Below are 11,594 nucleotides of genomic sequence, written 5' to 3' on the forward strand. Positions count from 1 at the left end.
CCAATGTGATTGAGCTATGCCGTTTCTCAACGGTTTTCGTTCCGGACAGAACAAATTTGGGCGAAACAATATAATTCCGGATCTGCATGAGAGCATGAGTGGCCATGAGGAAACCATAATCCTACAAACGACCAAAACAACACATTCACAGTCAACTTGATGCGCTTAGTCGTAGCCTAGAAGCAATATTCTTCAGACGAAGCACCGCTGTTATCAATTAAACCTTCTCACCAACTACCAAGCCTGTAGCCACTACAGGAAGCATGCCAATTGACCCGATACTGTGCAGTCTTATGGTGGGCATGTCGACCACCAGCGCCAAATTAAGCTGACTTACTAACTCCACATATCAAATATGAAGCTACGGACGTCGATGCTCCGCAAGGTGCGCTCTGCTAACGCAGGTCACGTCATATCAGTCCAAGTACATCCATATTATCCAATAAAGAGCGCGAGCACTTCGAGCCAGACTGGATGAGTTCCGAGCGATCCATTCAATCCGCGTTTCAGTCTTCCAGACCAATGGTCTTCAGCCCAAGACCTGGATTACCTTTTAAGTGCCGTGCGCTGGCTCGAGCTATGCCGACGATAGCCTTTACGGAGCCAGGGGCTTAGCCAGTTACCCGCGGAGACTGACGAGTATCGGTAATTTTCATTTTCAGAGGCACGGAAGAGCAGTTCATGATGCAAGAATTGATTGTTATCTGGAGCGTGAACTCTGCAATGTTCGAGCCTGCAAGTTGATTCCCTTCTGCTGACTCCGAAGCGGGAGAGAGTCTGGTTCCTTACCCTTTTGGGCGATTCTATGAGGTATTTTGGGCCGTAACACTGACCGGTATTCAGCCATGTGCAGCCCCGGCACGGCCTCGCACGCTTGATTTCAAGCGACGAGGGAACTACCCCAGATATCAGAAGCAGGAGAAACTTTTAGGGATTGAAGAGCCAGACACAGTAGCGGAATTACGGTTCAGCACAACATCGGCAACATGGCAAAGGTTAGCCGAATTGACCCGACGCTCACGGGGGCGGATGATTACATACGCGAGGCATACAGTATCGATACCGGGCCGCCAGCTTTTGCTGGCGAACCTCCAGAAAGCTTCTTGTCCCAACATCGTTTTTCCCTATCATCCTCTAACCACTTGAGCCCGTCTCCTCCCACCTCCAATTGTCCCCTCCCCTCCCCTTCGTTGCTTGTTCACTGGGAGGCCTGGTAGTCTGCTGTTCTTTCTATATCCTTTGACTTTTTCCTTTACCCTTTCGCCTCCTTTTCACCATGTTCCGGAGTCTTTTGCCGCGGGCGACTCCGCGGGTTGCCCTCCGCTGTGCCGGTCCCAAGGCCGTTCCCTCTACCTTCGTCGCTGCTCCTTCTCTCGCCTCCTTTGGACGCACACAACGTGGCTATGCCTCTGAGTCAGGTACGTGACTTTTGCCCCTTGCGATGGGCCCGTCGCAGACGGTGCCTGCGCTTCCGAAAAAAGTGGCCCCCGGCTAACCGTCGGCTGGAATTAACACAGGTGAACACGATCTTGTCATCATCGGTGGTGGTGTCGCTGGTTACGTTGCCGCCATCAAGGCCGGTCAGGAAGGTCTGAAGGTGCGCTATTCATCGTTCCTCGAAGGTGTTCCGGCTGGACGATCTCTCTAACAACTACATTTTCACAGACCGCATGTATCGAGAAGCGTGGCCGTCTGGGCGGTACCTGCCTGAACGTCGGCTGTATCCCCTCGAAATCCCTGCTCAACAACTCCCACCTCTACCACCAGATTCTCCACGACACGAAAAAGCGCGGTATCGAGGTCGGTGATGTGAAGCTGAACCTTGAGCAGATGATGAAGGCCAAGGACACTTCCGTCGAGGGTCTGACTAAGGGTATCGAGTTCTTGTTCAAGAAGAACGGTGTCGACTACGTCAAGGGTACTGGTGCTCTCGTTGACCAGAACACCGTCAAGGTTAACCTCCTCGACGGTGGTGAGCAGACCCTGCGCGGAAAGAACATCCTCATTGCCACTGGTTCTGAGGCTACTCCTTTCCCCGGCCTCAACATTGACGAGAAGAGAATCATCACCAGCACTGGTGCTCTCTCCCTCAAGGAGGTTCCCAAGAAGATGATCGTCATCGGTGGTGGTATCATTGGTCTGGAAATGGTGCGTATACCCGGCGGAATACATTCCGATTTTGCCGTTTGAAAATTCATGCTCATGGTTTCTTTTTCTGCCCCTCAACAGGCCTCTGTTTGGTCCCGCCTCGGCTCTGAGGTCACCGTCGTCGAGTTCCTGAACCAGATCGGCGGTCCCGGCATGGACGCCGACATCGCCAAGCAGGCCCAGAAGATCCTCCAGAAGCAGGGTATCAAGTTCAAGACCGGCACCAAGGTTACCAAGGGTGACGACAGCGGTGCTACCGTCGCTCTGAGCGTTGAGGCCGCCAAGGGTGGTAAGGAGGAGACCCTCGACGCTGACGTTGTCCTCGTCGCCATCGGTCGCCGCCCCTACACCGAGGGTCTCAACCTCGAGAGCGTCGGTGTCGAGAAGGACGAGCGCGGCCGTCTTGTCATCGACCAGGAGTACCGCACCAAGATCCCCAACATCCGCGTGATCGGTGACTGCACTTTCGGACCCATGCTTGCCCACAAGGCCGAGGAGGAGGCCGTCGCTGCCATCGAGTACATCAAGAAGGGCTACGGCCACGTCAACTACGGCTGCATCCCCAGCGTCATGTACACCCACCCCGAAGTCGCCTGGGTTGGCCAGAACGAGCAGGAAGTCAAGGCTGCCGGCATCAAGTACCGTGTCGGTACCTTCCCCTTCAGCGCCAACTCCCGTGCCAAGACCAACCTCGAGACTGAGGGCCAGGTCAAGTTCATCGCCGATGCTGAGACCGACCGCATCCTCGGTGTCCACATCATCGGCCCCAACGCCGGTGAGATGATCGCCGAGGCCACCCTGGCTGTCGAGTACGGTGCCTCTTGCGAGGACATTGCTCGCACCTGCCACGCTCACCCTACCCTGGCTGAGGCCTTCAAGGAGGCTGCCATGGCTACCTACTCCAAGGCCATCCACTTCTAAGCAGCTCTCCCCCTGTTTTGATCATGAAACCATACACACCCACCCGCACTATCCTGTACCCTTTTTTGCCTCTTGTCTCTTATCTTAGTCTAGCTCAGCTAGCCACTTCCGTGTAGCATTGACCTCATTATATTTTCCTATCGTTGGTTGTGTATCCAGGTATAACGAAACAATAGTATTGCTTAACATTAAACCAGATATCAGTGGAAATCGTAGTTTCGAATATAACAGAGCACCGTTAATTACTTTGACTGCTAAACCAAAGTTTTCGCAATGTGGAGAACCGGAGTGGGGAAAAAACAAAAAGAGAATTTGAACTCCGATAGGGGGAATCGAACCCCCGGCTGCCGTGTGAGAGACGGCGATGTTAGCCACTACACCATATCGGATGTTGTTGAAAACGGAGCTATGTTTTTGTATTATAGGCCACTGATAACGGATATAAACTACAGCCTTTACGCTATCTATTGTGTGTCTCCTGTCCCGCTGTACTATATAAGGGAAATCTTAAATCCTTTGAATAGCTGAACCATATCCATGAGACTGTGAATATGTAGCAGATACTACGGAGTTTATATATAGAAAGAATGCCTACTGTCAATCTCTATATATCATAGTAAACCTTTAAAAAGGGATTAACACGCACTTAGGCATTGGACTGATTTATATATTTGGGAATCGACCATTCATTCAGCATAGTACTACAACAAATCACGTCCAACAATTCGAGCCATTCATTACCCACTGCACACAGACTAGTATCACTCATTCACCGTATCGAATACATCATCGTATACCATAACCCTCTCACTTCTATTAACTGTACCTACTAGACACAAAATATAAATACTAATAATCAATGAAACCTCAACGTCGCCGTGACCGCCGCATCCAACAACAAACTCGTAGCATTCACATAACTCGCCGACGGACTAAGCAAATAAACAATTGTATCTCCCACCTCATCACTCTCCGCCGCACGCTTAATGGGTATAACGGCCTCGATCTCCGCGCGCACCTGCGGGTTCCGCTCCAACTCGACGTCAAGAAGAGGGGTGCGGACCCAGATGGGACACACGGCGTTGCAGCGGATGCCTTCGGCGGAGTGGTCCAGTCCTGTATCAGATAATATTAATACATATATTTTAGGGGAATGGAATGGATTGGATAGGAGAGGATAGTATCGTAGAAGGTAAACATACCAACCATCTTCGTCACCGCCATGCAGGCATGCTTGGAGACGGTATACGATCCCTTCCCGGGCAGTCCGGCGAAGGAGTTGGCTGAGCAGACGTTCACGATGGCGCCACGACCAATGTCCCGGGTGCCGGTGCGGCTGGTGAAGGTGCGTGAGGTCTGCATGCGCATGGCGGCGGCTTCGGCGCGGCAGCAGAGGAACATACCGCGTGCGTTGATGGTCTGGACGCGGTCGAAGTTGTCGATGTCGGTGTCGGCGAAGGGGGTGTGCACGCCGTTGTCAACCTAGTTAGATTTCGAGTTAGCCTGATGGGAAGAGAACTATGCGCTAGGTTGTTGTTGTGGAATATACTCAATGGATGGACTCACTCCTGCAGCGTTGACGGCATAGTCCAGCCGCCCGAACTTCTCGACGACAAAGTCAACCATGGCTTGCACGCCGTCTTGGTCGGTCACGTTGACGGTGAAGTGGGTGGATTGGTATTCCGGGTTCGTGGCGTATTGCTTGCTCTCTTCAGCGGAGGCAGTGGCTGTTTCGGTGTTCATGTCGGCGAAGACGATGACACGGGCGCCTGCTTCGGCGAGGGAGAAGGCGGCTTGTTGGCCGATGCCACGACCAGACTGGATTGATGGGAGGTTAGTTGGGAAGAGGGTTCCATTGTGGTGGGGAGAGGGGGCAGGTTCTTACGCCGACGACCAGAGCGACGCCATCTAATTGAGTGCCTCTGATGACCATTGTGGATGTGGGGAGGAAGAGTAATTAATGAGAGAAAGAGGATGAAATAGAATTGAGATGTGAGTGTGTAGGAGAGAAGAAAGACAGAGCAGGGAAAGCTTGGAATTATGAGTGCTCACGGAGAAGGGGGGAAGTTCCCGGGGAGGAGGAGGGGTTAACTTATTATACTCATTCGAGACAAGGCTGAATTATAGATAGAGTAAGGTAGTGATTGGTACTCCGGTGGTACAAAGTATGTACTCCTACTCCATCAACCTCAAACAGTGAAACGAGGCAGCAATGCTATCTCTTTGTTGCCCTGTCCTGAAAAATCAAGCGAGTATCCTGGTCAACAGCAACGTTAGCCGATGTCGTGGGGGGGATCATCTCTGACGGTTCAAGTGGCTGCGTGATTTTCCACGATTGGATGACAGGCCCTTGTCTAGGCCGTTGACTACTGCATCTTAATTTAGGTTGTGAAAGGATGGGCTGACTAGTGTTTGGTCGAGCCTAAGAATGTGGGTGGCTGCCGTCAGAAATTAGTGGGGATGAAGTCAAGGATGATCGCCAAGGAGGAGGGGAATCTCTCTGTAAGGAGTAGATAACTAAGAGCGAAATAGACAAGGGGGTAGGTGCATGGAGTATTCATCTTACGAGAGAGAGAGCCTTGCACTGCCTCCATAGGAATGATACCCACCATATACTTACGTATACTGCGAATAATACTAGACACTGTGCACTCATGCACCAGAGGGCTCTCTGCACTACTACTATTTAGGAGGTATGGAGGAGTAGGACATGATAAGCATTCGGGTATAGGTGATAATGATCACGTCTCCACAGATGTTGGTGGGGGCGGCGGGAAGGAAGCGGGGGAAGGAGGAGGAGGAGATTGAAACAAGGTCCTAGTGAAATCAAATTACAGGAGTTATGGCATTGAATGAACAGCTCCAATTCACCTTCAATTAGAACACTATTACTACTATAACCAAACACCAAGCCCTAAGCACCAAGGCCCAAGTCTACCCCCAATTTTATCACAAAATTCTTTCCCGTTCACTACGTAGATTACTCCCCCACCTGAACTTGTAGGAAATTATTGTGAGCTCTGTTCTTTCGTTGTCATTACCTCTTCTTCGACATCTTCACCATCTCCTTTCGACGGTATCACGAATAATCGTTCCCGTTTCATGACCAACGCCAGCACCACAGACAGAGCGGCAGCGGCAATCATCAGGACAAATACATCATCGACACTGCTCACAATGGCAGCCACCACGCGCTGACGCTGTGCAACACTCAACGAGCTAAACAACTCAGCGCGCACACCGGAGATGGCCTGCTGGATAGTCGAGCGAGACTGCTGAGGAAGGATGGTGGAGATGCGGCTAGTGGCCTTGTTGAGGAAGATGGTGTTGGAGATGGTCAAGGCGAGGGCAATACCGCCAACCTGACCGACGCCGATAAAGGCGACCGCCTGGGTGAGTTTGGCCGGGGAGACTTTGACCTGAGCGACGGGAAACCCAGCCTGGGAGTAGCAGCCGACGCCAAAGGCCGTGAGCACCGAGTAGCCATACAGACGAGCGCTGCTGGTGTCGGGACCGACGGTATAGAAAAGGGCGCTGCCAGCAAGGGCGAGGCAGGCACCCGCCAGGTACCATGGCATGTAGTAGCCTAGCTGGGCCATAAGGGCGCCGTTTAGCATGACGGCCACGACAAGCACGAGCACAAATGGTAGTAGGTGCACCCCGCTAGCCAACGCGCTGTCGTTATGCGCGAACTGGAACAGAATGGGCAGGAAGTAGATGGGCACCATCACCAACACCTGGGCACTGGCCATCTGTGCGAAGAGCACGTCCATCTCCCACGAGCGGACGAGCGTCGTCGGGAAGAGCCGCTGGCCCTGCGCCTCCGGTCGTAGTCCCAGCGACCACGCCTGTTGCCCAATGAATAGCAGCCATAGAACGCCCGAGCACACAAAAAGCCCGATGATCCGCCCGCTCCCCCATTCATACAAGCTGCCCCCAAACGAGATCGCCATGATGAGACTGGTGATGGCCCCCGCGCTCAGCACCATCCCGACTACATCCAGCGCCCATATACGCGTCAATAGCGGCTGTCCTGGACGTGGTGAGGCAGTCTGGGGCAGCAGCCAGAAGTACACCGGGGCTGCTAGCCCTCCGATGCAGAGATTGATGTAGAAGGACCAGCGCCAGGTGGCCGAGGTATTGTCGGCGAAGGCACCGCCGATGATGGGTCCGAGTATGGTTCCAATTCCCCATGTCAACCCGACAAACCCCAGGTAGAGCGGTCGTTGGGCTTCCGTGGTCAAGGCTGATACCATGTTGACCGTGCCCAGATAGATGCCCATGCCGCCGATGCCACAAATCGCCCGACCCACGATCAGCGCGTTCATGGTGGGTGCCGCTCCGCAGACAGCGGAGCCCACCTCGAAGATCACTACGCTGGCGAGGAAGAGGAATTTGTTGTTGAAGTGTCCGTATATCTGACCCCAGGGGAGATCAGTCGCGATGGCCCCAAGGGCAAATGCAACGGAGATCCATGGGAGTTTCTCAATTTCCCCCAGAGTTCCGATGATAGCAGGTTGGACATTGGCCACAATGGTGTTGTCCAGTGCAAACAGGAACAGGGCTGCTAATAAGGAGAAGACGACAAGAAACCATGTCAGGGGCTTCGATTCGTGATGGCCCGGAACGGTTGCGGCTGTCTCATGGCCCTCAACCGTTGTTGAAGCTCGAGTCTCGGACATGATGAAATGAGACTAGAACTTGGAGGGTGCAAGGCTCTTAGGAACTGACAGGAAAGAGAGAGACATAGAAGGTAAGATCAAGTGTATGGGAAATGGGGAATATCGTGGGAGGCGTTAAGGCAAACCACTCACTTCCCTTCCCATCGTATGGCGGGTTCTTCGGACATCATACTTAAGTTCAATGTATGAATGAGGGCGCGCTTTCTAGGAGCTTTGATTTGAAGGACTATCCCTGTAAGGTCAGCGACGAGCCAGAAAGTAGCTGGTGACACACGGCAAAAGATGGGGGCCATCACAGCCATGACATGCAGGGATGGAAGACCGATCAATACCTGAAGCGGCAAAGGCGAGCCAGCGCAGTTGACGCTAGACAATACACCATGCAGCAGTCAGCCGCCACAGCGTGTTGGCACAGCCTTACAGTTATCACTTAGTCAAATTCACCAAAGCAAATAAGGTTCCTTTTTTGCATTGCTACGCCACTAAGCGAACTGCGGACTGACTTGCCGCTATTTACCCTGATAAGATACCCTGAATAGAACAATTGATCAACCACAGCAACACCGGTCAATGCCAACGCCACCCCCTTCGTTTCCACGTAAGCTTAGTTAAGACACTACGATATCATTCTTGACCATAATCTCTCCGGCCCTAGGTGCACTCCCTCGCATCGACTGTGGAGCTATAATGGACGGCTCCACCCAATTAAGCGGGACTATATCATTGTTGCTATCTGCAGGATGCGGAAAGTCGCCGCGGGGAACGCCTCCCCCTAAGCTTGAACCCCGCTCAGGGCGCTTCTGGTAGATAAACTTGCGGGTGGAGGAACGATAGGAATCTTGAGGCGTGCCGGTACTGCCACCCCCGAGAGACTGGAATTGGCGGGCGCAGAGATGACGGATGAGGAGAAAGATACTGGGCAGACAGACACTGATGACCGAAATGGGGATCTCGGATCCCAGCCAATAGACGGGAGTAATGATGTTAACTGATTGGTATGTTATTACTATTCTTCTTCTTCCTTGTTTTGCTTGTATGGAGAATGCCAAATAGTCTGAAAGGGGGAGAGGGTGGGTGAATTGAGGCTTACAGGTAGGATCGGTTTGAAGTCCGTCGCCGGATTGAACGATCGAGACAAGTCGACCAATAGAGACAACTACCACTCTAGACAACATAAGCAAGCCGAACGATTAATAATGTGGTTTCTATTAATAAAAAGAATCGGAGAAAGGGGTGGGTAACCATAATAATACTCACAAATAACCGAGCACAATCACACCGATGGCCAGCATCTTTCGGGTGGGATTCATCTTGAGCCGCAGGACCATAGGCACCGGAAGGACCAGGATGAAGACATCAATAATCAAACTGGGAATGCCACTGCCCATCCACAGAATGCGGGAATTATCACATCGACCGGGCAGGGTGGGGTACCAGACCTTCTGGATTGGCGTGCATTCGAAGATGACGGAGAGGAGAATGCCCACCAGCCAGAGGGCGTTCAATGCATGCACCACATAGATGCAATATCGAAAGCGAGTGTTAGCCTGGCTGAAGAGCCGCGAGTAGAAGAACAAGGCTGAGGCTTTGGCCACCGAAGTGCCCGTGTCAAACACGAAGTACTCCGCCCAGAGAAGTTTCAGGAAGATAGTCAAATTCTCCGCTGACACCACCTCCACATGCCGCCCCATGCTAATGTCGCACATCTTGAGTCCCATGGCACACACGGCAGTATTGATCATCTGTTGACATTTAGTGGAGAAAAAAGGGAAAAAAAAGGAAAGGAAAGAGAGAAACAGATCCAATCGGAGATTAAATCAGAATACTATTACTTACCCCCGCCAGAAGAGCAGCCCAGTCATCCCACCATAGGCGTGGAAAAGAGCCCTTCGTGGGCAATTTCGTTCGCGACCAGAACCGCAGAGCAACGGCAATGCTTGGTAAAATGGCCATAATAATTAGCAGAACCCGCATGCGTGGGCCTCGGTCCTCTTGCAAGTTGACTTCCGTTGTGCCTGACATGATTTCTTCAAAGATACTGATAGTAATGGTAAAGGTGGCCGTGAAGACAGCACTTGACAGTACGAAAGGTAGAGTGATAGTATCTTGGCCTGATGGTAATGGTAATGGTAATGGTAATGATGATGGTGATGGTGATGGTGGTGGTCTAAATAGAGAACAACTTATCTCAGACGTCGATCGGCCATGCTAGGATGGAGCTGAAGCGGACGCTGACCCTTACTGATGTACAACAAACATCAATGTCACAAAACATCCATCCCAAAGTCGTAACTACAGTCCATCGAGCTTACCCAGCCCGCCCGCCCACCTCCCTTGAGGGCATGCATTAGTGCTTACTTTTGGGGGCCAATGCATGGATGGCCTGAGGGGCACCCCGGGAACTTCTATTGTTTGTCATTGATGAGAAGGAAGGGAAAATGCGTTAGATGGCATGAAGGGAGGGTGGGGGCAAAATGTCTGCGCCCTATTACGGGTCCTTCTGGATCGAAGACCGGGAGGATGAATAGGGACAGCGGTAGGTTAGCCCTGCAAATAGTATGTTTCAAGACTAGTCTCATTCCTCTGTCAGCTGCAAGTGTATTATTATACCGTCTCTCAACACGTGCTTCCCACTGCGCCTAGCATGCGTCGAATAGCGTTGACGCTCTCCACCAGCACCTCGTGTTCTCGAGCCCCAGGTACCTCATGCCCTAGTTCATGAACACACTCCCACCGCACTGCCGCATTGCAGCAGGTCCAAAGGGCCTTAGCATGACCGGGGTCAATTGGGTCATTAGCCGCCATGATATGCACTGTCGGAACTCTGATTTGCCGTTCCTTGCAGTCCCAACCACTACTGTCATCATCATTCTCCACCTTCTCCTCATCTTCCTTCTGCAGGCCTTCCTTTCCCGCCCCCATCACATTGCATAAGGAACGCTCGTCTGTCATTGGCAAACGACCACATATCAAGATGGCGCAGCGGAAGGGCAGTGCCTGTGCGTGCTCGTCTCCGAGCAGCAAAGCACTGGCCAGGGAGGCGCCTTGCGAAAAAGCGATCACTCCATCAAACGGTCCTTCGGTTTCCACGTAGGCCTGCAAATGCGCCTTGGCGGTGGTAAATGATGGCTGGCTACCCGGGATGTAGTAGGCATAGTACTCATCCCCGGTTGTTGCGAACCGTTCGATTGCTATTTTGGAAACTGGTCAGTATGCACCAGCAGGCCCTTCGCATAACCGAGCCCTAATGCCCGTCTTACTGGAGCATGAAACTCGGGTAAATACGACGCACCTGGGGCTCGAGGCTGCGGAATATGGCCCTCGACGAATTCGTACGTATGATTACCACCAAGTTCATATCGCAGTGCCGCTAGTCAACCCACACCCCGGGGGCGGTGCGAAGTTAGTCCAGATCAAGTCAAACCATTGAGCGCAACTTCAGAAAGGGAGAGGGTGAATGAGGGCTGAGTAGAGGGCTGGTTCTTTGGCTCCTACCAGTTTGAGCTTCGAAGATCTGTACGTTCAGTTGCTTGAGTTAGTAGCCATGATGGATTGCGAAGATAGTGTGATTTAGCAACTGACCTTGCTGTTAGTGCCAGCTCCGTGAAGGCACAAGAAGCGCATAGTCAATAAGCTGAGCGATGAAGTCTAGAATGGCGAGTTAATGAGATGATGCAGAAATGTGTTTGGAGGTTTAGGGTAGAAATTTGCTGAGCTCTTCCAGGGTTATTTGCACAAATTATATACTGCCTTGGAGGGATGGCCTGGGGGGAGCTGATGACTAGTCAATGATGGAAAACCCGAGCGTCTTACGATATCTTCCTACTTTGCTTCGCTTATGGA

At 52.1% G+C, this 11,594-nt stretch overlaps 5 protein-coding genes across 5 annotated transcripts; 1 reads left to right on the forward strand and 4 right to left on the reverse strand.

Annotated features, from left to right (window-relative positions):
* Nucleotides 1-1,830: 1,830 nt before the first annotated feature.
* On the forward strand, nucleotides 1,831-3,069 carry LPD1 (dihydrolipoyl dehydrogenase; the record flags this gene model as incomplete). Its single annotated transcript, XM_041684059.1, has 2 exons — nucleotides 1,831-2,148; nucleotides 2,230-3,069. The coding sequence occupies 2 exons, from the start codon at nucleotides 1,831-1,833 to the stop codon at nucleotides 3,067-3,069; spliced, it is 1,158 nt and encodes a 385-aa protein (XP_041538281.1).
* An 856-nt stretch (nucleotides 3,070-3,925) lies between these two features.
* AKAW2_11562A (SDR family NAD(P)-dependent oxidoreductase) lies at nucleotides 3,926-5,002 on the reverse strand (the record flags this gene model as incomplete). The annotated part of the gene is made up of 4 exons (XM_041684060.1): nucleotides 3,926-4,185; nucleotides 4,272-4,551; nucleotides 4,636-4,887; nucleotides 4,955-5,002. 4 exons carry the CDS (start codon nucleotides 5,000-5,002, stop codon nucleotides 3,926-3,928), a joined length of 840 nt encoding a protein of 279 aa, XP_041538282.1.
* A 1,075-nt stretch (nucleotides 5,003-6,077) lies between these two features.
* Nucleotides 6,078-7,751, reverse strand: AKAW2_11563A (uncharacterized protein; the record flags this gene model as incomplete). The annotated part of the gene is made up of 1 exon (XM_041684061.1): nucleotides 6,078-7,751. One exon carries the CDS (start codon nucleotides 7,749-7,751, stop codon nucleotides 6,078-6,080), a length of 1,674 nt encoding a protein of 557 aa, XP_041538283.1.
* Nucleotides 7,752-8,359: 608 nt separating this feature from the next.
* Nucleotides 8,360-9,773, reverse strand: AKAW2_11564A (uncharacterized protein; the record flags this gene model as incomplete). Its single annotated transcript, XM_041684062.1, has 4 exons — nucleotides 8,360-8,739; nucleotides 8,842-8,915; nucleotides 9,009-9,493; nucleotides 9,588-9,773. 4 exons carry the CDS (start codon nucleotides 9,771-9,773, stop codon nucleotides 8,360-8,362), a joined length of 1,125 nt encoding a protein of 374 aa, XP_041538284.1.
* A 594-nt stretch (nucleotides 9,774-10,367) lies between these two features.
* Nucleotides 10,368-11,375, reverse strand: AKAW2_11565A (uncharacterized protein; the record flags this gene model as incomplete). The annotated part of the gene is made up of 4 exons (XM_041684063.1): nucleotides 10,368-10,942; nucleotides 11,044-11,121; nucleotides 11,247-11,265; nucleotides 11,334-11,375. 4 exons carry the CDS (start codon nucleotides 11,373-11,375, stop codon nucleotides 10,368-10,370), a joined length of 714 nt encoding a protein of 237 aa, XP_041538285.1.
* Between the last annotated feature and the right edge of the window lie 219 nt (nucleotides 11,376-11,594).

The sequence above is a fragment of the Aspergillus luchuensis genome, chromosome 1 (genome assembly GCF_016861625.1).
Source record: "Aspergillus luchuensis IFO 4308 DNA, chromosome 1, nearly complete sequence".
NCBI classification, from domain to species: Eukaryota; Fungi; Ascomycota; class Eurotiomycetes; order Eurotiales; family Aspergillaceae; genus Aspergillus; species Aspergillus luchuensis.